At 39.7% G+C, this 25,362-nt stretch overlaps 1 protein-coding gene across 3 annotated transcripts in view; it reads left to right on the top strand.

Moving 5' to 3' along the window:
- The window catches only part of LOC113407441 (protein FAM102B), a 43,826-nt gene extending 19,050 nt beyond the window's left edge, over positions 1-24,776 (top strand). For 2 of the 3 annotated variants that reach the window (XM_026655963.2, XM_026655966.1), the window contains exons 2-11: positions 5,598-5,718; positions 8,187-8,216; positions 8,803-8,919; positions 10,464-10,510; positions 18,530-18,636; positions 19,802-19,897; positions 21,562-21,748; positions 21,825-21,979; positions 22,424-22,493; positions 24,734-24,776. In XM_026655963.2, the coding sequence (XP_026511748.1) occupies positions 5,598-5,718; positions 8,187-8,216; positions 8,803-8,919; positions 10,464-10,510; positions 18,530-18,636; positions 19,802-19,897; positions 21,562-21,748; positions 21,825-21,979; positions 22,424-22,493; positions 24,734-24,776 (973 nt within the window). The remainder of the gene's footprint in view (positions 1-5,597; positions 5,719-8,186; positions 8,217-8,802; positions 8,920-10,463; positions 10,511-18,529; positions 18,637-19,801; positions 19,898-21,561; positions 21,749-21,824; positions 21,980-22,423; positions 22,494-24,733) is intronic. The other variant, XM_026655965.2, reaches the window with a different exon arrangement.
- The last annotated feature ends 586 nt before the right edge of the window (positions 24,777-25,362 follow it).

Here is a 25,362-nt window from a genome sequence, read left to right as displayed (position 1 = left end):
CCAGATAATTTGAATGTCCTGAGCAAGGCTTTGCATTCAGCATTCAGACAAGGAGTGTAAATTGGATGACAGGCCTGCAGTATAGCTAAGCATGCAGCTTTATAAATGGCTCTTTGAAATCAATGGTAGGCTTCATTGACTGGGATACAACACAACGGAATGGTAACCACACTACATTCCAGTGCATCACAGAACTTTTCTCAGTCTGCCTTGCAGAAATTCCACCAATGCTTGATTGAGTTTCAAATGATGTGTAGCTGGAGCCATGGGCAGCTGGTGACCCAGCTGTTGGGGAAGACTAGCCCCTGGCCCCCAGCCCGTGTGCCAGGCAGCTGGGGGGCGAGGACCCCTGCGGAAGGCAGGCTGGCCAGCCCCAAGCAGCCTGGGCCAGCCAGGGCAGAGCATTGGGAACTGTAGGAGGGGGCCTGGCCTGGGGGCGGAGCATAGGCAGGGCCACGCTAGGCTGTGGGGGGAGGCACAGCCTCCCCCTGCCTACGATACCCGCCACCCATGGCTGGAGCCCAATATGAATAAGTGATGGTCTATGTTGGCTGTGAGGAAAGTTATCAAGTACTATACGGTTCACTGGTTGTGAACGGCCGCCTAGCGAACTGACCCAGCAAAGGTCGGGCGAGTACTTTTTTTGACCATCTAGCAGAAAGAAATGTGCTGTGTTTTGCATTGTGAAGCAACACAAAGTTGTTGTTAGTCACTCAATCCATCAGCTGTTCAGCATCATTATCCAAATCAGCATACCCCCTCCTCCCCCCCACTCAGAGTGGTGGCTATTAATCACCAAACAAAGATTGCACCTGTCTCTCTCACCAACTGAAGTTAGTCCAATAAAAGATATTACCTGACCTACCTTGTCTATCTCATATCCTGGGACCAACACAGCTACAACAATACTGCAAATGAATTATTGGTGCTCACTTAAAACAGCCTGCCAAAGTTCTTGTTTTATCTAAATAGCTTTCACTTTTTGTAACTTGGGTATGTGAAAGAAAGAGAAGTAAACTTACCTAGAAGAGAAAAGTTTACTCCGACTATACAATTAAAAAGAAAAGAACACATTTAATTATTCATTTACTTATCTTAATAGTACATCAGTGTTTTTGTATTTGAATATATTTCTATTAAAATAAATGACTGTCTCATGCTACAATATTTATTTTGTGCTTTTCTTTGTGACTTCATCCATATGCTCATTACTATTTAGAGAGAAATGTGTAAATTCCCTTTAATGTCAATTAAAGAGTTCAGTATCAGAATGAACTGTTTATCTGTGCAGTTACATGATTCCATCATTTTCAGTACTTGTAAGCTACCTCTGGCTTTTAATAAATCGTTACTGCATGTTTTGGAAAATAGCTCGCCAAAGACGACAGCACTATTAGATACATCCCGCACACCCTTCCACAAAGCCACCAAGGTTTGGGGAAGTAGAGATCAGGATGGGATAATTCATAAGGTCCTTATGTACAGGAACATCTAAGACTTCCCACAAGAAAACTGAAGAAAGAGATCCTGTATTTATATATGACTGCTGAATTCTCTCTTTAGTGCCAATATTGGGTCAAGTCTTGAAGCACTAGTTACCTTAGTACTGCACCTGCTGTAGGCAAAGGTGGGGCATTAAATACAATCATTAGGGCTTCAGAAAAGACCCTACAGAATAGCAGCATAAGAATTTCCCATCATTTGGGCATTACCTGTTAAAGTACTAATTAAAGAATATGAAAGGAGGAAAAGATGCAGTGAAAATGCTTAAGTGGATTCAAAATATGCTATCCCTTGAGCCCAGACAACTGTTCAGGTTATTCAAACAGTCTAGCCTAGCTAAACCAATGGGGATGTTGCTCCACAATCTGAAATATCCCAGAAAGTAAAAGCAGCTTAGTTAAGCATTTATTTTAATAGACTCAAACTTGGGCAATAACAGTACCCAACTTCACATCAAATATGAAAATTCAGATGGATTATTATTTTTGTTTATAATTTTATAGCTAAGGCCCTACTTGAATCGTGGGATGATTGTCCAAGAATTGCAGCTGAGTTTGCAGACAAGCCATGGAAAATCATGGAAAAGTAATAATGGACCTTATTATTTGCAATAATAAAGTCCATTATTACTTTTCTACAGTTTTCCACTGTTGACCACCCAGGGACTGAGAGTGGGGGGCTCACTGTCAGAATTGCAATGGAAGCCTAATATTGCAGAATCTGCAATATTGTGAATTAAGTAAGGCCTTATTTACAGCCTCTTTTGATGGCATGCAATACAATAGAACTTTCAGGTAGCTCCTTATCCTGTTCATCCTCTTAAAGAAAATCAGCATAAGCAAAACAGAACAAAAAGCTGTTTAACAAAATCTGGCCTGTGCTCTTCCTCTGTCTGCTCCTAATTTCCACACAAAACCATCAGGCAGCAAAGCCAAGTGTGCATGAGAATTTCTGGCATGTTTCCCTCAGCTGCTGTCTTTCTGGAAAGTTCCTTTCCCCAGTCATCTGTCTTCCCCCACAGGCAATGGCCACAGTTCCTTTTGTTTGTTTGTTTTCATTGTTTTTGTTCTGATTTGTGATTGTCAAAAAATTAGACTCAAAGCCCCTGAAGTGCCAGGACTGTAATACACAGACTGTTCTGGGAATGGCTGTGAAGTAGGGTGGCCAGATGTCCCAATTTTATAGGGACAGTCCTGATATTTGGGGCGGTGTCTTATATAGGCTCCTATTACCCTCCCACCCCCATCCCAATTTTTCACACTTGCTGTCTAGTCACCCTACTGTGAAGAAACTGGGACCAATTAGCAAGGCAAGCCTAAGCCACCTTGCCCCTAACCAGGGATAGAGGAGAAGCCCCAGATAGACAGCATCTTGTCAGACGTATGCATCTGCAGAAAGCCGCATATAATCCTTGTTGCCCCCAAAATCAAGCCAAACTGGGCAGGGAAGTAAGAGCCTGGCAGTGGCACCTGATGTATCAAAAAAGCAGTTTATTTCTCTCCTACTCCTACCTTTCTCACCCCTGACGTTCCTGAGCCCCAAAAAGCAGCCTGAGAATTCTAACGTGGAGGATATTCTTGCCTTTTGTAGCTTCTTGGAGGGGGGGAATAATTTCTGTTATCTCATATCCAGCCACAGAAAGTAAACAACTTGCATAGATGCTAAGTTCTGTGCTGCTTCATGTATGTTGTCTCTCACCAGTGACAAGCCACTGATTCTTCCTATAGGGTTCCCCAAGGAGTGGGAGCAGGTGTTTGGGGAAGGTAGAAGTTCATTCTCTGCACCCCTCAGAAGTGGGAAGGTTTGTGGGGGAAGGCAAGCGAGCTGCAACTTGAAGAGGGGAGGGTGGTATTGCTGGGCAGACGGGAATTGGGAGGGACTCCTGAGAGGAAGCCTGGGGTTGTCATACAAGGTGGATGGCGGTATTTAGAGTTTCGTGGAGGAATTTGGGGAGCCTCTCCCCTTCTGCATATGATCTTAATAGCCTCCATATTGGCCATCTGCCCCTATCCTATTCAGCCACTCTCCCATCCACATCAGCCTCTGATACCATCCTGTCCACCTTCTACTGAGAAGAGCGCACTGAAGCATCCATCACCTCCTTGCTGTCAAGGAGTCCATGAAGGTTGTGAGTTGCCACGGAGACGAGAAAGCAGCCAGATAGGCCTGCAGTGGTCAGGAGTAATGGTAAAGAAAACCCTATTTAGTCCCTACTGGATGCATGAGATGGGGCCTGCAGACAGGAATGTCATTCCCAGTGCTTGACACTTGGCAGGTCTGCAACTGCTAGTGACCAGGCAAACACTCCTAAAGGATGAGCTAGAAAGACTGCATCCTTCCTATTCACTCAGACATGAAATCCCTGGTATTGTACCTAGAGGGAAAGCTCATGATTGTAATTCTCTGTTTTGGTAAGAACGAACTATATTTTCCCCTGTCCACGTCAGGAGTGATTCACACTGACAGGAGAGTGTAGGGAAGCTTCTACTTCCACTTCCTGTGCTGGATTTGTCTTGAGGTTAAATGGAGGATTTGGACAGAACTTCAACTATTTGCCATATTTCAAATAGTCTTTAAAAACAAAATCAAATAACACTTATGTATTTTTGCCTTTTTTTTTAAATGTCTAAGATTCTCAGGTGGTGCAGTGGGTGAATGCACTTGTCTTCTATCTCTGTAAGATAAGGATTGAAATTCTGCTCAGGTCTCATCAAAGCTCTATTTACTAACTTAGTTTTGCCAAATGAAAAGAGTCGTTTTTAGAGGCCACCAGTCATGTTGGAGCCCTCAATGGAATAGCAGGGATGTTACATATCAGGATTGATGAGTCTTGCACAAACTGTGTGGGGAAGCTTGTACAATTCCTCCTTGTGTTATGCCTAACTTAAGCTAGTTGGCTTTAGCTCTTCACTTTTAGGCACAGTAAATGAACTAATTTAAATAAAATCCTTTCCATTACTGCTGTCCTAACAGTTAGTCTAGTCATCTTTCTCCTTAGTGTCAAGTCTGTGTACCCTTGCATGGTTGAGATGCAGCTTATCTATTTCATTTTGCTTTTCTATGAAAATGAACTTAGTTGTCAATTTTTTTTTCCACCCAGCATGTTGCATTGTGGCTATCACAAGAGCTGTACTAAACACCGAAAGTACTAAACATGGTTAGACTTTTTTTTTTTAAAAAAAGGAAGAAAGTTTGTTTAATTTTTCACCACATACAGACATTTTTAACCAAGTTTTTGATAGTGATTCATGTTTGTGCCACTTCAACTCAATGTTTACTGTGGCAGAGCTCTGACCTTGTCCCTCTGGGTCCCGCACTTCTACGCGGTATATGCTAGCCTCAGTGGTTCACTACGACCCTCCACGTAGCCCTTCTCTCTCTCTAGGGCCAGGGTTACAGTCTACTGAGCCCTTTTCATCATAAGCCAGCAAGGAGGTTGGTGAGAGAACTCCCAGTCTCTGTTGTCCCTAGGGGCTTGTTTCAGAACAGTTTAGCCTCCTGACCTGACAGGGGCCTGACTTCCCCTTCTAGGAGATGTTCCTGTAGCGGTGGGTTGGGGGGGAACCCGGCCCCGCCCTCTACTCCGGGTTCCCGCCCAGGGATCCTAATGGTGGCAGCCAACCTTTCACTGCCAGAGTTGCTACATTTCCCTGGGCCACTTCCCCACAGCTCTCCTACTTCTCCCTTACCAATTACTTGGGCATGTCTTCATGTAACCAGCCCTTCAGCTGCACTTCCCCTCCTCTGGCTCTCCTCTGCCTGACTGGAGTGAGTCCTTTTATAGTATCAGAGAGGCCTTAATTAGAGTCAGGTGGTCACATTAGCTTAATGGCCTCACCTGACTCTTTGCAGGTTAATTGGAGTCAGATGTTCTCATTAGCCTGGAGCAGCCCCTGCTCTGGTCAGTCAGGGAACAGAAAATTGTTAATCCAGTAGCCAGTATATCTGCCTTCTGCTACACCCAACTGACTGGATCTATCACATTACTCAAATTTGTCCAGTGGTCTTTTGTGGTTTTGACTGCATATATTGTTTTTTAGATGTTTGTTTATAATGGCTGTCTTTCTTCTCCTCCCCTTCCCTCCTTTTTGCAGAGAGGTTGTGCAGGCAAACTCTGTTCACTGGAAGAAGAAGTTCTTATTTATGTGTAAAATGAGTGCCAGTGCCACTACAGGCATTCTGGATCCTTGCATCTGCAGAGTATCTGTACGGAAGGTAAAAACAGCACTTTTCCTCTTCTAGACCATAATTTTTTTTTCCACTGTAGCTCTGATCATTTACTACTGTCCTCTCTATTTTTATAGAGCTAACAAACATTATAAAATGAATTGTAGCTGTAGCCATGTAAAATACTCATTATTAGTCAACATAATTTTGTCATCTGATCATTTGCTTACTTAACTCTAATTCACATACAGTAACTCCTCACTTAAAGTAGTCTCAGTTAACGTTGTTATGTTGCTGATAAATTAGAGAACATACTCATTTAAAGTTGTGCAAGGCTCCCTTATAACGTCGTTTGGCAGCCGCCTGCTTTGTCCACTGCTTGTAGGAAGAGCAGCCCGTTGCAGCTAGCTGGTGGGGGCTTGGAACCAGGGTGGACCGGCAGCCCCCCGCTCCCCTAAGTTCCCTGTGCGGCAGCCGCCCAGCGGGCTATCAATTGCCGGCAGTTCAGCTGTCCCTCCCCCCACTGCCATGTGCTGCTTCTGCCCTCTGCCTTGGAGCTGCTCCCCAGAGCCTCCTGCTTGCTGTGTGGGAGAGGTGGGGGGAAGAGGGGAGCTAATGTCAGGGTGTCCCCTTTCCCCCTTCTCCTGCACCCCGCTTACCCCATCTTCCATAGAGCAGGGGAGGACACACAACAGGCCTCAGGATGGAGGGAGCTTCCTGGCTGAAGCTGCCGTCTCAGCTTGCTGATCAACTTAAAAAGGTAGTGTACTTAGAGTGCAGTCAGCGTATTTAAAGGAGCAATGCGCATTTCTCTCACACACACCCACGATGTGTCTCTCTGTCTGCCATGCTGTCTTCCCTCCCTCCATTCGTGCTGGCTTGTAGAGTGCGAGGCTACATTAACAATGAGTAACCCTTGAGGGCTCAACCAATTGATAGTTCATCATTTAGTGGTAAGGCATTCCCTGGGAAATATCCCACCCTCTGACTTCACCACCTCAGCCAAGCTTCACAATCATCATCGCTGTGTACCAGTATTAAGTTGTCTGTTTAAAACTTATTGTGTGTGTGTGTATAATATAAAAATGTCTTTTGTCTGGTGAAAAATTTCATAATTTATGTTGTAACGTAACCAAGGTAGGTCAGTGCAGTTTCAACATACTTACAGAAGGATAAAACTCTCAAGTTATAAAACTTGCCTTCAATTATATTAAGGTACTAAATGTAGCAGAAATTTTTAAGAGCCTGCAGATTGAATGTATTCAGTTGTTCCTTTGTTAGTTGTAACAAGGTGACTGCATCTCTCTACTCTGCCACAAACAGATCTTCTCTATTGCTGTGGGAATTCAGAGTCTTTTGAAAAGATTAGAATGAGGAAACAGTAATGCCTTCACTTTTCAACAAGAACTCAAGGACGAGTAGCAGAAATATATTTAAACTGCTTATTCTTTCATCCAGTAACAGCTGGCTTCACTTTCTTCCTGGGAAAAGCCCAACTCTTCCTGGTCAGTGACTGATGCAGTGCATAAAAGTCAAGAGCAAGAAGCAGCAAGCTTAGGGTATGTCTACATTGGAGCTGGGAAATTGCCTCTCAGCTGGAGTAGACAGACTTGTGTTAGGAGGGCTCAAGGTACTGTGCTAAAAATAGCTGTGTGGACGTTGTGGCTCCAGTTAAGACACAGGCTAGCTTCCTGAGCTCAAGCCCAGTGGCTCAGGTGGGCTTGAGCGTGGGTGATTAGCCTGAGTCTCTGCCAGAATCACAGCGTCCACACAGCCATTTTTAGCATGCTAGCTCAAGTCCCACTACCACAAGTCTGTCTACCTGAGCTGGGAAACTCATTCACAGCTGTAGTGTAGACATACCGTTAGAGGCCCTGAACTTGTGCCATGTACTGGCTTGATTTTCCTGATCTCCAGAGGTGCATCTCCTGCACGCCTTACCCTTAGCAGCAGAAACAAACTGGTGCTGTAGCACTGAACAGCTGTCCGTCTATCCTGAAGTGACTTTGTGAAGGCAGCAGGGATTTTTTTTGTTTGTTTTGGGAACCTTCCAACTGCATGCATTAGAAAATAAATTGGAGTACTTTTGCTTTTTTATTTAATTACCAGCTGGTTCCTCAACATTCAGGGGTAGGTGTTTTAAATTTATTTTTTGCAAAAATGCTTATTTCACAAACCAGGGTATGTAATTGGTCGGCCCCACAGTGATGGGGGTTATGCACACCCCTTCACCACTTGGATGGGGAGAAGTTAGGCTTCTGCAGTTTACTTCTCCCCTCCCCTCCTGGTGATCTTTCTTGGCTTCCTGATGGGGTCCCTGGGTAGGCCTGAGAAGAAGCTGGGAGAAGCACACAAGGTCTCTTCCTGTTACAATTAGCAATATAATAGACTAATACTATGGCAATATTATGTTCAGATATCTCTTAAAATGTGTGTACATGTTGGGTTCCTTCAAAAAGGCAATATTTTAAATTTTTATGACTTGTTTAGTTACTAGTGTATGTTTCTTTTTGCAGGAGTTAAAAGGTGGAAAGGCATACGCAAAGGTAAATAGACATGATCTGTTCTATAAACTGATACTTCCTTCTTGCTCTCTTATGCTCTTTACTTATTTTAGCTTAATAATAGGCTAGAATACCTATCATTCTGATACCCAAAATGATCTTCCAGCTCATCTATTTTGTAGAAGTACTGATATTTGAGAGGTAGCTTGGACATACTTAAATCTCCCCCCACCTCTCTTGGAGTTCGCTTTTCTTTGCCTCTCAAGAATGATGGAAGTCTTTACTTCTATATTTTTTGTGTGTATGGGATTTTCAATATTTAAAAAGCCTTCCTAGGGTTTTTTAGGTGTAAGTTGAAACTAAGAGTACAGCTGAGCAGCATTTGGCATTTAATCATATTAAACAGTATCAATTCTAACAATATTTACGAGGTTTTGTAGACCCGTTTTTTTCTTTTTTTCTAATGTAACTACTTCCTTCTTTTTTTTTTGAGTCCATCCCTTCTGCATGAAGCAGTCATTCTAATTCAAGTGTGATTAAAGGCTAATAATGAATACTAATTATTGTGCATACAGTAAGTGTCCCTGGATTATACTACGATATCTAACTCTTCATTCTCTCTTAATAGCTGGGCTTTGCAGACCTAAACCTTGCAGAGTTTGCTGGATCGGGAAATACCACTCGTCGCTGTTTATTGGAAGGTTATGATACCAAAAATACCAGACAGGATAATTCCATTCTCAAAGTAATTCATGGTTTTTTCCCATCATATTATCTGGGGTAAAAGTGCATTTCTATTAACTGCATAAGGGAAAAACAGGAACTAATATGTTGTGGAACTGAAAACCACAAACATGACAGCCAAGCATTTAACAAGGTTTAAAATATATTTGCTGTTGCTGAACATCCTCTCTGTCAATAATCACTCTTACTACAGGAAGACTGGACATGTAAGTAATATAATGTAGTGAAAATCTCAGCCTTATTTTTGAGAACCAAGTGAAATCCATACAAGCAACAAATTGGTGGATTATTTTTGCCGGTTTTGGAACTCTGATTAGTGAGCTATATTGGAGAACCATTTTTAAGTATTAAATTAATTTTAGTTTCGTATTCCAATAGGAATTGGCAATGCAAAGTAAATTCAATATAAGAAGACAATCGGAGTCTAGTGTAGACATAGTTTATATAAATACTGTAACAGTTATATGTTCTTGTAACTATGCAGTTAGTTCTTTTCAGGGTAGTTTTTCTTTAGTTGGCTTGCCTAATTCTGTAAAGAACGAGCCAGCTTTAACATTCAGTCATGGATTGTGATGGGAGATGGAAATCCCCTTCCACTCACTCTCTAACCAGTGCCAAAGAATTTGTAGAAATATTTGAAATCTTGAACCCCTGAGAGTGATCTAGAACCACCATCCTTTTCTGTTCTAATCCATTTGGATCAGTAGAATTTGGGACAGATTTGTGTAATTTGATTAAATTGTGATGTTGGGGCACTGGGATTGATCAGTCACAAGGTAACTATACAGTTTAGGTCTTCAGTTTCTGCTTGTTTGGGGCAGTCCTAGGCTCCTCCAGAACATGTTTCTTTATTCCAGAAAACATTTATGAAAACGCTGCTGGTGGTGTCAACTTTTTGGTCAAATGAGTCCTGACTTGCCGTGTTTATGGATGTTTGATGACATTATTTGCCTTTATGGTTGCCTTCACCTGTGACCTTCCCAATGATGGTAGCACAACCAGTTTTTGTCTCTTGACAATTTAATAAGAAACTCTTAATAAATGATGATTCGGAGTAATGTGCCTGCTGCTGGTGTAATGTGCAAATGGAATTCCTTGTACATTCACATTGTTGATCTAGGGGGACGGACGAGATCTCCTACAGTCCTTCTCTCTCTTGAACCCCCTACTGTTGATACTTATTTTTATTGTATTTTCTTGTGTCCTTTTATAGAATCCTAAGGTAGAAATGAGATAATGTAACTATTTCAAACACTAGTTTGTAGCTTTTGGTTTGTTTAAAAGACTGCCATGTAAGATTTATAGCGGTTAACTCTCTTCTGTACCAGTATTATTTTGGACACAATTAGTTTTCTTTACAGAAGCATGTGGCCATCCTGTGTGTGTGTGTGTGTGTGTATACACACATATATTTTCAATTTAAATGCAAATTTGGTAATGAGTATTACTTATTGACACACCATATAACATCACAGATCAATTCCTTTGCTGCCTTATGGTGTTTTCTTTGTTTTGCTTATGTGTGTTGTTTTTCCTGATTTGTAGGTATTGATCAGCATGCAGCTAATGTCTGGAGACCCATGTTTTAAAACGTAAGTTTATGAACGCTATGGAGTCTGGAATTTCAGTTGTAATTTAGTGGCTCAACTCTTGTTTAAAGTTGTACGTGTCCAAATCTTTATCTTCAAAGTGACAATATTAAAGAAACATGAAAAATTTAAATGGTAGCTGAATACTGACTAACAGAATATAAATACTGGTAGTTGAGTGGCAGTTTTTTTCATTGCCTTGAAATACTTTATATTCTCTACTTGAATATATATCAAATTTTAAACTATAAAGGCTATAGAAATTCAGAAAAACACTTGGGGCAAATACTGTTCCCTGCACAAAGCCTATGTAAACTTGGTTGGTGGAGAGGAACTCTATTGATGCCTACGTTTTAGAAAAGCTATTACATCTTTCAGTAACTAAACCTCATAGGTTTATAAATGATTTCTTTAAAATTCAAAAGTCTGTGTGATCTGATTTCATATAAAAAAGATTTGTTACCAAGGTCATTGTGTAAGATAGCAAAAAATGTCATGCTTTCTTTGGGAAGGGAGGTGGTAGTGAGGAAAATACGCTGCTTTGTAACAAGGATCTGTGTTTGATTTGTAGCTAAGGGAATACAATAGCTCTACTTCATTGTGTGTTTACTTCTGCAGCTAACCACATAGCAGAAAATCATGTGCTGCACCTTAGGGAAAAATGTAGTTGTGAGTACGATAAATTTTGCCTTCTTTCCTTTTTATTCTGAGTCATACAAGCTTGGCGGGTGGCCTAATTGTAACAGTGCAATTGGGAAAATTCCTATTTCCAGCAAAGCCACAGTTTGCTAAACACAATTTAGATAACCTGGTCAGTAGGAATGGAGATACTATTCAGCGTTTACCACCATAAATCATATTTGTAGGACTCTGAAGGTTAGTTTTTTATTTTTAAAATGTGCTTTTTTGAGACCACTTTCATTAACATTAAATGGAAAAGCTTTTAAATATTAGATGCATCGTTGTAAGACCTACCACTATTACCAGAACAGTACAAAACCTAATGCTACTTTTCTGGCTTGTAAAGATGTACAAAGCGCTTTCAATCTCTTAAAAATGACAAGCTATCTTCAATTCTAGTTCCAAATGGCTTTTTGAATGGCAAGATTTTCTAGTTGCACTTAAAAGCTATTAATAAAGCTACATTTTAGTCATGGGTATTTTTAGTAAAAGTCATGGACAGGTCACAGGCAATAAACAAAAAGTCATGGCCCCATGACCTGTCCATGACTTTTACTAAAAATACCTGTGACTAAATCTTACCCCCCAGAAAGGGGGTGCTCCTGAAGACTGCTGCTTGGGGCGGGGCAACGTGGGGCAATGCTTCTGCTGGAGGGGCGGGCGACCCGGGGGCCCCCCTGCCGCTGGTCTGGGTGGGGAGCGGCCTGGGGCAGCGCCAGGGCAGTGGCTGGTGCGGCTGGCCCCGGGGCTTCCCAGCTGCTGCGGAGGTCCTGGGGTCAGCCGCACCAGAGCTGCAAAATTCACGGAGCTTACAGAAAGTCACGGAAGCCGTGACTTCCGTGACCTCCATGAATGATTCATAGCCTTAGCTATTAAACACTTTTGTCTTATTCAACCAGATCTGTCCGGCTTATGTTTAAACCATTCAAGTAATTTGAACTTTATTTGTACTTAGGTTTTTATTCAATCCAGGCTGCTGTTCAAATGAAATTACACCCTGTAAATGCAAGTTCTAGATATGACTTTTTTAGTTTAAATTTAACATGGTTTTGGGAAATTAATGTTTGATTACATGTATATCTCTCAGAATATTTTGTCAAAAAGTGGAAGTAACTGCAAATCAAAAGGAGTTACATGTTTAAAATCATGACCCTTGAGCCAGTTTAGCAATGTCCAAAATAAAGAGCTGCTGTTTAGGTATAGGCAGGAGAAACATTAATCCTTCAAAGTTCATATTAAGAAATATCTCTCCTTCCCTCCCCTAATGGTATGCTGTCTGCTGCTTTCTTTTAACACTCAATGCAAAATTATACACTTGCCTTCATTTTAAAAAAACAGTATTTTGAACTGGTAAGACTTTTGGATGTCATGTTGTGACAATGCGGTTCTGGCGGAACCCAACTGAGAGTGCCAACTCAGGATAAATTCCTCAAACAGGGCAGTTACAGCCCAAGGCTGGGGTTTTTCCCACCTCTAAGGCAAACCAAACCAGCCAGACTAAGAGGACTTTGGTCTCACCCCACTGGCTAACCGCGAGTCTCACAAGCAATCTTCTTAGACACTCCAGTTTCCCAGGATCACCACCAGTGCCACTCGTTATGGGGACAAATGGTTATGAAAACCAAGACCCCAGTAAAAGAAAAAGGTTCTCCTGATCCCAAAGGACCAAGCCCCAGACCCAGGTCAATATACAAATCAGATCTTACCCACAAATCACGCTGTTGCCAATCCTTTAGAATCTAAAATCTAAAGGTTTATTCATAAAAGGAAAAAGATAGAGATGAGAGCTAGAATTGGTTAAATGGAATCAATTACATACAGTAATGGCAAAGTTCTTGGTTCAGGCTTGCAGCAGCGATAGAATAAACTGCAGGTTCAAATCAAGTCTCTGGGATGGGTCCTCAGTCCTTTGTTCAAAGCTTCAGCTTGTAGCAAAGTTCCTCCAGAGGTATGAAGCAGGATTGAAGACAAGATGGAGATGAGGAATCAGCCTTATATAGTCTTTTCCAGGTGTAAGAACACCTCTTTGTTCTTACTGTGGAAAATTACAGCAAAATGGAGTCTGGAGTCACATGGGCAAGTTCCTGCATACTTTGCTGAGTCTCAAGGCATATTTGCCTTCTCTCAATGGGTCCATTGTATAGCTGATGGTCCTTAATGGGCCATCAAGCAGGCTAGGCAGAGCTAACACCAGTTTGTCTGGGATGTCACCCAGCAGCATAGCATAAGTTTGAAATACAGACAGTATAGAGCCAATATTCATAACTTCAACTACAAAATTGATACACACATATAGACAGCCTAATCATAACCAGTAAACCATAACCTTGTCTTAGACACCCCATTTGACCCCCTTTATACAAGATTTGCGTGCCACTACAGGACCTTGGTTGCAACAATGATCTATATGGTCCCAGATTATATCAATAACGTCACACATGTACACATTTGTAACTTCAAATTAGATGAACTAGATGTTAGGATGATTTATAAATCCTCTCTGAACTGAACTGAACTCCTAAATTGCCAGTTTTAGGCTCAACCACTGTTTACATGCCAAGCTAGAAGTCCAGGATAATGGGCACTTTATAATTAATGGGGGAAGAGAAAGACAGATAGTCTTAACTAAACTAGTTAAGGATGGGGTGTGGTTCTGTTACATGATGTTTCTATTAACAGTATATTGTGCTGAGCACAAACTCAAAATATTGTATAGAATTCTTCAGTTTATAGTGTTAGCTACTATTCTTTTAGTCCTTTCAAACAATATCCAATGGGACAAGATAGAAAAACCTTAGGTGACACTCAAAGATTAAAAACTAGTCTAGAATAAAGAGGCGAATAATAGTAATCTGAAAAATCTGATGTCTACCTTCTTATTCTGTCAGTGTGTCTCAGATGTCTTCTCCTTGAGGATTTCTAATTTTATTTTCCTACTTTCTGAGCCTTAATCTGGATCAAAGTCAGTCCCCTTGTGAATAAAGTAGGGCTGTCGATTAATCGCAATTAACTCACATGATTAACTCAAAAAAATTAACTGCAATTAAAAAAATTAATTGCACTGTTAAACAATAGAATACCAATTGAAATTTATTAAATATTTTTGGATGTTTTTCTACATTTTCAAATATATTGATTTCTATTACAACACAGAATACAAAGAGTACAGTGCTCACTTTATATTATTTTTATTACAAATATGTGCACTATAAAAATGATAAAAGAAATAGTATTTTTTCAATTCACCTCATACAAGTACTGTAGAGCAATCTCTTTATCATGAAAGTGTAACTTAGAAATGTAGATTTGTTGTTACATAACTGCACTCAAAAACAAAACAATTTAAAACTTTAGCACCTACAAGTCCACTCAGTCCTACTTCTTGTTTGTTTACATTTACAGGAGATACTGCTGACTGCTTCTTATTTACAATGTCACCTGAAAGTGAGAACAGGCATTCGCGTGGCACTTTTGTAGCCAGCGTTGCAAGGTATTTACGTGCCAGATATGCTAAACATTCATGCTTCAGCCACCATTCTAGAGGACATGCTTCCATGTGACGATGCTCGTTTTTAATAAAAAAAAAAAAAAAAAAAAAAAGTGTTAATTAAATTTGTGACACAATTCTCTCCCAAGGAGTTTGTCTCCTGTTCTGTTTCACCCACATTCTGCCATATATTTCATGTTATAGCAGTCTCGGATGATGACCCAGCACACGTTCATTTTAAGAACACTTTCACAGCAGATTTGACAAAACACAAAGAAGGTACCGATGTGAGATTTCTTAGGATAGATACAGCACTCAACCCAAGGTTTAAGATTCTGAAGTGCCTTCCAAAATCTGAGAGGAATGATGTGTGGAGCGTGCTTTCAGATGTCTTAAAAGAGCAACACTCTGATGCGGAAACTACGGAACCCGAACCACCAAAAAAGAAAATTAACCTTCTGCTGGTGGCATCTGACACAGATGATGAAAATGAACACGCGTTGGTTCACTCTGCTTTGGATCGTTATCGAGCAGAACCCATCATCAGCATGGACACGTCTTCTGGAATGGTGGTTTAGGCATGAAGGGGCATATGAATCTTTAGCGCATCTGGCACGTAAATATCTTGTGACGCCAGCTACAACAGTGCCATGTGAACGCCTCTTCTCACTTTCAGGTGACATTGTAAACAAGACGTGGACAGCATTATCTCCTGCAAATCGTAACCAAACTTGTTTGTCTGAGCAGTTGGCTAAAGTAGGACTGAGTGGACTTGTAGGTTCTAAAGTTTTACATTGTTTTATTTTTGAATGCAGTTATTTTTTTTACATAATTCTACATTTGTAAGTTCAACTTTCATGATAAAGAGATTGCACTACAGTACTTGTATAAGGTGAATTGAAATATACTATTTCATTTGTTTTTTACAGTGCAAATATTTGTAATAAAAAATAAATATAAAGTGAACATTGTACACTTTTTATTCTGTGTTGTAATTGAAATCAATATATTTGAAAATGTAGAAAACATCCAAAAATATTTAAATAAATGATATTCTATTATTGTTTAACAGTGCGATTAATTGCGCAATTATTTTAGTCGCTTGACAGCCCTACTTTATTTGTTGTGTAAAATATAAAACAAATTTAATAAAAAATTAAGTATTAAAATAAAATATACTGGGAGATATTCTGGACTGGATTCTAAAAGATGCAGCACAGTATTCTCAGCCTAATGTGATGTGTGGAGCTGATGTGGCTTTAAGGCTACCATTTGCACCCTCCAGATTCTGGGTTGCTCCAAGGTTCAAAGCAGACTCTGATGTAATGTAGACAGCAGTAAGGGGCTGTTTAAGTTATGGCAACCAGAATCTTTGCAGGGTTACATGCTGTGGCCATATCCCCTACACTAAGGCTTGAGAGGGTGACCTCGGAGTATGGCCCGCCTGCAATCTTCCTTGGTTCCTACAGTGCGGGAGTTCTCCCCGGTCAGATCCAGGGCTATTAGATCCCTTGTACACTGCTCTGGCCCCTTTTTTAACCTGGTATAAATGGGCCTGAGTGGAAGGATGAGGATTTCACCCACTACATAGTGGACAGGAGATGAAAATGTATTATCTTAGTTTGTTTAGCAGGGCAGAGTTTGTTTTATCTCTGTTTATTGCACACTCCTATATTTACTTATTGCCACATTTCTACATATGTCACTGGCACTGATTGCATTAACCTGATATTACTCAGAGCAGTGATTCCCAAAGGGCTACTAAATTCTAGCCAGTTTTCTAATAAAATAATTTATTCCTTTTCTCTGTACACTAGTACATATAAAGTTGAAATCAACATTTAAATTGAGTTTTTTCTGTTTTGCCATAAAAAGTGTATCTGAGATTTATGGATAACTTTGTCTCCAGAAAAAAATTTAATCGGGCTCTCTATAGTAGTCCTTTAACAGGGCTTTAAAGTCTCTTTCTGTTGTATAATTGATGTTAGGGGCTTGCAATAAAAGCAAAAAGAATCTCTTGGTTATGTGTTAAAACTTGTATTTTACTTCACAATGTATTTTACTTCACAAAATTATTCAGTCTTGATCATCTTCCAAACTGATGATATAATTCTTTCCTGGAATACTAAACTTTCAAATCAAACCCAGCAAATATTGTAGCTGATCCAGATGTGGGGTTTTGTTTAGTTTTGTTTTGATTAGCTGGCTGTTTTCTTAGAAAATGGAAACTTTTTCAAATTCTCTAATCAAATGAAAATCAGCTACAGCTACTGCCTGTCTAACTCGCTCTGGGTGTGGAACTGGAAGCATTTCAGAGAATGTTACCTTGGAGGTCCTGGACTTTAATCTTTTGCCTAGCAGCCTAAATTTGGCCTCCACGATCTCTCTCTCTCCTACTTTTTGTCATTTTTACCTACGTGTACCACCACCACTGGCTCCTCCCTAGCACTGCACGTAAGCTTATCTAGATGCCTCGAGAGGTCCGCAACCTTCGCACCCATCAGGCAGCTCACCATGTAGTTCTCTCGGTCATCACAAACCCAACTATCTATATTGTATTGCTAATAATCAAATCCCCCATTACTATTACCTATCTCTTCCTAATAACTCGGGTCCCCTCCACCAGAGGGGTATCCTTAGTGTGAGAGGACAGCAGGACATCTGGAAAGAGGTTCCCAACTATGGGATAGTTTCCTTCTGCTCCTGCTTGATGTTCTCCTTCCCTGAGACTTTCCTCCGCCTCAACAGCACAGAGGCTCTCGGACTCCATGATTTTGTGGTAGATACTCTTCTGTAGCGAAACCAGTTTGTGTTCAATAAACTGTATCTCCTTGAGTATAGTTAAAATTGGCATGTTGGTTGAATATTTCGTATGGGATAGCTCAGTTATTACATTTTCATATTTTGAACTGTTTCTGGTTGTATGTATCTTTATGCCCATTACTTGTGGGGGAGAGGATGTGTGTAAGCAAACCTATTGCTTAGGTATGCATTTGACCTAAAAAAAAAATCATAGAGAAGGATTAAGATTTAATAGGAAATATGCCTGCTACACCTTGTCATTGTCCATAGACCCCATGTACGTGGGTGAGGCCATTGAGGCAGTTGTTAAATTATTATTGCTGTGGCAGGCCATGAAAAGCATTTCCAGCTGGAAATAAACCAAACAACTCAACTCTGCTATTGTTTGATTAGCCAGCTATCATGTAATCATAAGCTTAGTACTGTGGTATTAAATGTCACTCATTCCACATTGGCTCTCTTGAAGTAAAACAAATTAATAATGTCTTGTAATAAAATACATGTATATTTTAAGTCAGAATTGGAGTCAAGTGTCTCGCTTTATATCCCTGCAAACAAATTTACATTCTAGTAATGTAAATGTTATGGAAAGGGGACACTGGACACTTGGTTATTCTTACTGAACCTGTGTGTTCTGCCAAGGATAGAAACATTTGTATACACTCAAAATGCCTATCCTGGGCTCGGAGTACTTTAATTAAAAACTAAATCCAAACCAAACACCTCCCCTTCCAATTAAAAAAAATAACCAACAATCAGTCAACAAGATGTATCTGTATCTTTCCATGGATCCTCCAAGAGTTTCAGTCCTCCCAGAAGGCTGAGAAAATGGATGAACTTTGCAAGGAACCCTGAATTTGAACAGTTTTGGACAAAGGGAACTGGGGGACTGTGTTCCTAAATTTATTGATACTACAATCTTATTAAGCCCCAGTGAAGTCCAATGTGAATTGAACCTATAACCCCCACCACCACCCAAATCACAATGATGCTTCCAAAAAGAGACAAGCACAGATAAAAGCAAACCCTGATCTCTGTGCATTTGCTTACAGGCCTCCTTCCACAGGAATGTCCATCTCAATTGCTGGAGAATTGGAATCTTTACATGAAGACAGGAAAGGTGGAGAGAACTTGAAAGTGGTACGTCTGGGTGTATCAGGTATGAAATAATGCTATTGGTTTTATTATTGTTTGAGACCTAAGTAGCAGCAAATACATTCATGAAATATTTTGAATGTTAAACAGACATGGACATTTTATCCCAAATCCCCTTTCTACTCTGTTTTGTTGAGCAATATTGCTCTTGGTACCACTATGTAAATGCAGAGTAATTCCTTTGATGTGCTGGATTTACACTGGTGTAATGGAGCAGTATTTCTATTAAAAGTGGGAAAGAAAGGGAAATCGGATCAATTGCCTGTGTCCCTTTTTAAAATTCAAAATATTTTATGAGCGTATTTTCTGCTACTTAAGCAAATCTCAATGGCATTGAGAATTTAAAAAGCAGAATCTGGCCCTTAATATTTAATTTATGAATGATCGTGCTTTCATGGGTGTATTGGCCCTTAAAATTAGCTAACTCTTTTGTGATTTGGTGTGTTATGGATAGATATTGAATAAGGTTTTTAATGGTACAAGTTTAAGAATCACTTAGCATTTGTCATACTGAAAGCTGACAAACTATAGAAATCAGTTCACTTACTATTAAAATGCTCAAGTATCAGAGGGATAGCAGTGTTAGTCTGGATCTGTAAAAAATACCCAATTCGTCAGATGCATGTAGTGGAAATTTCCAGAGGCAGGTACAAATATGCAGGCAAGAATCAGTCTAGAGATAATGCTGCAACTCTAGGGTGAGCCTCAATATATTTTACTAGTGCACATCAATATTAGACAGAGATTAGGACAGGAAATGGTATTCTGTCAACTGAAACTACAGAGAATTTTATAAAAGTATCTGCTTGAAAAGTGGCCAGCACATCTGCGTTGGCACTTTCCCCGGAAAAGCAGTGTTATCGGCTCTTCACTCAAGGCCCAGCTTCCTCTGGTCATTAATGTACTTCAGCCAAAAGCTGTCCAATTGTGTACCCTCTGATACGCTCTCCTTTGAATCAATAATTATTTATAGTCCAGGTGAGTGTCATGTACTTGAACGCTGACAACATTTCTTGCAGCACCTGGATTTTCCTTAGAGGTTTCTTATCTAACTAGTATCAAGTCCCATTCTGCTTATCTTGTGAGGTCTGACATCTGTCTGATAATAGCTGTAGGCCAAAAACTGAGTGCTGGATTCAACAATATTTTCTGACTGTCGTTTATTGTAGATCTCTCAGCAAAGAGTGCATCAGTCCCAGATGAACTTGGTGCATGTGGACATTCCAGAACATCAAGCTATGCAAGCCAGCAATCAAAATTGTCAGGTAGAAGTTGATGTTGAATTCCTTTGAGTTAGTTTTATTAGCTTTGGTATTTCAGAAGCTTCACAAAGCATTTTGATATAAATAGGCTGCTTGTGGGTAAAAAAACATTCTACCTAGTTAGGGCTTTTGAATTGTGAACCCTTTTAAAACCAAACTACCAACAGTTGTGGAACTACCTGATTTTGTGTTGGTTTGTTTTTTTTAATTAAGAAAAATCCCACCTACTGGTTTTTGCGGGACTTACTTTTTTGGAAAAGGGAGAGGTGTTTTTTTGTTTTTTTTTTAACTTTGCCACTCGGTAATGTTTACATGGACATAGTGTATATGAAAGCTTTTATTAACAAATAACTGATGTTAGAACCTGTTTCTAATTTGTGACTAAAAGGTTCAGGCGTTCTAAAAAGTAAAAGGGAAATGATGATGAAAACACCAGGGTTGTTTATGTCGATTAGGAAATGAGAATTAAATGGGTGGAGTTACTGGTGATTGGAGACAGGGTCATGGCTAATGCATGCAATCAGTTGAAAAGGGGACTAGGTAGTTATAAAATCAACCCCTTGAGTTTTCTAGACTCTAGCACTATCCGGAAGGTTGGCAGAGCATCTAATAACATGGTTCTGCAGAAAGCTGGCTAGCTCACCTTATTTCTCATTCTTCAAAGTGTTGAATTCACTAGATGATAAATTCTCCTTCTAACTGTAGTAGACATTAAATTGCTGATCATACCACAAATGAAAGACTAGTGATTACCAGCCATCATTGTATGACTTTATCTGATTCCACCTGCCTTGAAAGAAGTGATAGGGAAGGAGCAACTGAATAAAATCAAGTAATGGAAGCTAGTAATTCTTCTAAAGTAAAATGAAAACATTTTCAAGAGTTGATAAATGAGCAAGATAGAAAGGATTCATGCTCATCCCAAAAGGTTAAAAACTAGATTACTCTGAGTCAAGATCAAATGTGTAAGTTCAATGAAATTGTCTGATGTGGTGGAGCAGAACAATGAGGAGACAAACCTGCAATAGAAATTTTTTTGCAATGTCCCTTATGTTCCTTTTCCAGCAGCTCGTTAACATCAGATGCTGCACCTGAAATTATTTGTCTTCACAATTCACAAACTGGCAAAAATCAATCCGTGATAATGCCATAAAATACTGAAAGGGAAAGACTTGAACTTTATCAAGTTTCATCCTTCTTTTACATGAACAAAATTACCAAAGCATGTTTGCTCTGGATATATGTCTCTAGATGCAGGAAGTGAAGAAATAGAAGAAAAAATTTTAAAGGAAGACCTGAAAAAATCCAACACTGACCATAAAGGCAAAATTAGTCAGTCAGATATGAAAAAGATCTGATAATCGCTACAGTCATCCACACGGAAAAATGCATTCCTACTTAATACACTTCTTTCTTAATCTGAAAAGAAAACTCCAGAATGTGTTCAAGCTGATGAAGATACCATCCAAGAAGGCAGAGAGAAGAATGATGAAGACTCCGAAGGAAAATATACTAAGTGAATTGGATAGAGTGTGAGAGTGTATGTAGCTTCTTAAAACATGTGTAGGCTCTCGTCAGGAGTAAAAACAAACCAAATAGTGGAGAAAAGCACAGCCCTGGCCGTTAATAATGTAACTAATGTGGCTCTCTTCTCTATTTTCCAATAGGGTATAGCACATGTCACTCCAGATCATCCAGTTTTTCTGATCTCTGCCATAGGAGAAACACCTCAGTGGGAAGTACGTCTACAGGAATTGGAAGTATTCTAGAGCCATGTGAAGAGACTGAACCAAAAGTAACTGATGATAATTTTGATACTCCTGTTAAAGATATATCTTCAGAAAAACTCAGCAGGTACACTTAACATAACTTGAAAGGCTTCTTATAGTGACAGTACTCTGAATTAAATGTAATGACAATTAGTTTTTAGAATCTCTAAATGTATTTATCCTGACAGGCATCCAGTGAAGCAAGACTCTGTAGAGTCACAACTGAAGCGGGTTGATGCCACCAGAGTAGATGCAGATGATATCGTTGAAAAAATATTGCAGAGTCAAGACTTCAGTTTAGACTCCAGTGCAGAAGGTATATATGGGGAAAACAAGTAAAAACTTGAAAAGATGACGTACAGTACAGTAGAGACCCAAATGCACTAATTTAATGAACACACACCCCAGCTCCTACTCCCAGTGCGGGTAGGGTGTGTTTATAGACCATTACAGGAAAACTCCTGGCTGCTGCTGTCTCCTGAGAGGCGGGGAAGGTTGCTGGGCTTTGTGCCCCTGGGGCTCATCACTTTAACTAAGTCTGTGCAGAAAAGGGCAGGGGCAATCCTACAAGAAAATTGCCTTCCCTGAAGCACAGCTTATTATGATTGGGTCCCAGTTGTTTTCAGATGCAAACGTTTTTAAATATCGTTTACAAAGTTCATGGATTTTAAAATGTTTTTTAAAAAGATTCTTTAGAGAATATTTGTTTGGCAACATTGATGGTGTCATATTTAAACATGTTAACTTCTTTCCTTTGTAGAAGAAGGGCTGAGATTATTTGTGGGCCCTGGGGGGAGTACTTCTTTTGGAAGTCATCATCTACCCAATAGGTATGTAGTTTGAACCATTAATACTTGTTAGGTATCAGTTAGCAAAAGCATATTGTACTAGGTTTTTATGAATATTTTGTTTCTGATATATGCCAGTTCCATTTTCTCAATGAATCAGATGATATGGATAACACAAGGCAACATTTTCAAACCTGGATGCTTAAAGTTAAGTTCCTAAATCTATATTTAGGCACCCAGAGGTGCTGAACATTTGGGAGCTGGGGTTGCTCAGCATCTTGGAAGTGACCTGAATTTCAGTCTGGGTATCTGAATATGTATTCAAAAGCCTAACTGTAAGCATCCAGGTTCGAAAATGTTGGCCTTATAGACTTCCTCTGGGTCTAATTATTCCGTAGGCTAATTGCTCTCAGGAGGCCTTTTTCCTGTCAGTCTTGACTATTTTTTTAGTATCTAAACTCTGATATTTTCCTGATACTCAATTTGTTTTTCCCTTCAATTTAATCCCACAGCTGCTACTCTTATTTCGATATAATTAATCTTTTTTCTCTGTTTTCATCCTTCAAATATTTGTAAATTCTGAGACGTACCCTTCCTGCTTCTTTCATTTTTGATCTCTCAAGCAGACTATACAGATATAGGTTTCAGAGTGGTAGCCATGCTAGTCTGTATCAGCAAAAACAACGAGGAGTCCTTGTGGCACTTTAGAGACTAACAAATTTATTTGGGCATTAAGCTTTCGTGGGCTAAAACCCACTTCATCAGATGCATGGAGTGGAACATACAGTAGAGAGATATAAATACACAGCACATGAAAGGACAGGAGTTGCCTTTCCAAGTGGAGGGTCAATGCTAACGAGCCAATTTAAGTTGGAAGTAGGCAATTCTCAATAGTTGACAAGAAAGGGTGGAAATCACTTTTGTAGTGTTAATGAACCAATGTAAACAAGGTGGCCCGTTTCAAACAGTTGACAAGAAGGTGTGAGTATTTAGCAAGGGGAAATTAGTTTTTGTAAAAACAACTAGGAGTACTTGTGGCACCTTAAACTAAATCAATTTGTTAGTCTCTCTGTAGTGACCCATCCACTCCCAGTCTCTATTCAGGCCTAATTTGATGGTGTCCAGTTTGCAAATTAATTCCAGTTCTGCAGTTTCTCATTGGAATCTGTACTTTGAAGTCTGTTGTTGAGTGACCAGGGAGATTGAAGTGTTCTCCTACTGGTTTTTGAACATTATAATTCCTGATGTCAGATTTGTGTCCACTTATTCTTTTGTGTAGAGACTGTCCGGTTTGGCCAAGGTACATGGCAGAGGGGCATTGCTGGCACATGATGGCATATATCACATTGGTAGATGTGCAGGTGAACGAGACCCTGATGGTATGGCTGATGTGGTTAGGTCATATGATGGTGTCCCTTGAATAGATATGTGGACATAGTTGGCACTGGGGTTTGTTGCAGGGTTTGGTTCCTGGGTTAGTGTTTTTGTTGTGCACACACCACACAAGTGACAGTGTGCTCTGTAAAGGGGGAAGGCAGCAAGAGACTTAATTCTGTGTCTAAGGGCTACCTGGTCCTGCAGTTCAGAACTGTGAATTGCAGTGCATGCTAGCATGCTGCCTTCTAATTGCCCTGTTTGGACACTGGTGGCATGAACTAAAAGGTAATTTGCATTAACATAGTCCTGTTTGAAAGAGGGCTGTGTTCATGTGAACTAGCAACCTTTTAGTTCATACCAGCAGCATCCACGCAGGATAACTAGAGCTCAACAATTCGGTGCATGCTGCAATTCACACTCCATAGTCTGCACTGTGGGTCTGTGTAGACATAGTCAAAGACTAATTCATGACACCATCCAATTATTGACTACAGGTGCCTCCTTGTAACCAGATTGAGGGAACTGATGCTTTTATTTCTTCTCTGGTAAATAATACAACTTTACTGGCTTTGTGAGACTTAAGTGTTTTTTAAACAATAGGCCATACATAACCACTGTGTACTAGGGAAATATCATCTGTTGTACTTGCCTGAAAATATAAATATATTATAATATATAAATGAAAACAATTATTGATCAATGCCATAAGGCATTTTCTAACCTGCATGTTCTGCTGTTGTACTATAACAGTTTTATACATTCAAATAGACATCTGAAAATGCTTTTCATTTTGTTTTTTCTCTGAATTTTTAAGGAAACAAAAATTCCATTGTTCTATATTCAGTATTAGTTAGTATCTTCCATTTAAATTAGAACTGAAAACTTATTTTGCATTATTTTTTCAGGGTAGGATCCGGAGCATATGAGCAAGTGGTGATTAAACGCTAGACCAGCAGGACTTGAACAGAAGAATAGTAGTAGAGTTCCTCCATGGATAATTAAGAGGTGTTCATTTAATCCCAACAGTTATCAAAGTTGATGTGATGAGAGAGACTCTTTCAAGAGGCCAACTCACATTTGGTCTGAATTGTCTGAGTACCTCCTGCTCATAAAAGATCCTTCATGTCTACAGTGGTATAAAGGCAATTTTTAGTATCTATGCCTTGTACAAGTGTATAACCATTGTTGTGACTGTTACCTAATGTTAGTGGATTACTTGCTTTTGTAATTTACGTGTAAAACATCTTGTGGAAACCTGATAAATGGTGTCTACTTGAATATAGTTTTATATAGAAGTTCATTAGTGATGACGATGTGTTCTGTTTGCAACTTGGCTTTCAGAAGAAGCCCCTTAGAAAAAAATTAGTCTTAGATTAATCTAGTTCAAAACTTAAATTCTACCATTAGAAATAATTCTTCATAAGTTACTTTTAAAATATTACTTGCCATTTCAGTGCTATAATGGCTAATTCCTTCTATCAGGCCATAATTAATATAAAATGGGGTTAATGTTTCCAAGAAAACAACTTAGTTG

The sequence above is a fragment of the Terrapene carolina genome, unplaced genomic scaffold (assembly GCF_002925995.2).
Source record: "Terrapene carolina triunguis isolate 2854851 unplaced genomic scaffold, T_m_triunguis-2.0 Scaffold211, whole genome shotgun sequence".
In the NCBI taxonomy this organism is placed as follows: Eukaryota; Metazoa; Chordata; order Testudines; family Emydidae; genus Terrapene; species Terrapene triunguis.
This window is presented reverse-complemented; position numbering and strand designations above follow the sequence as displayed.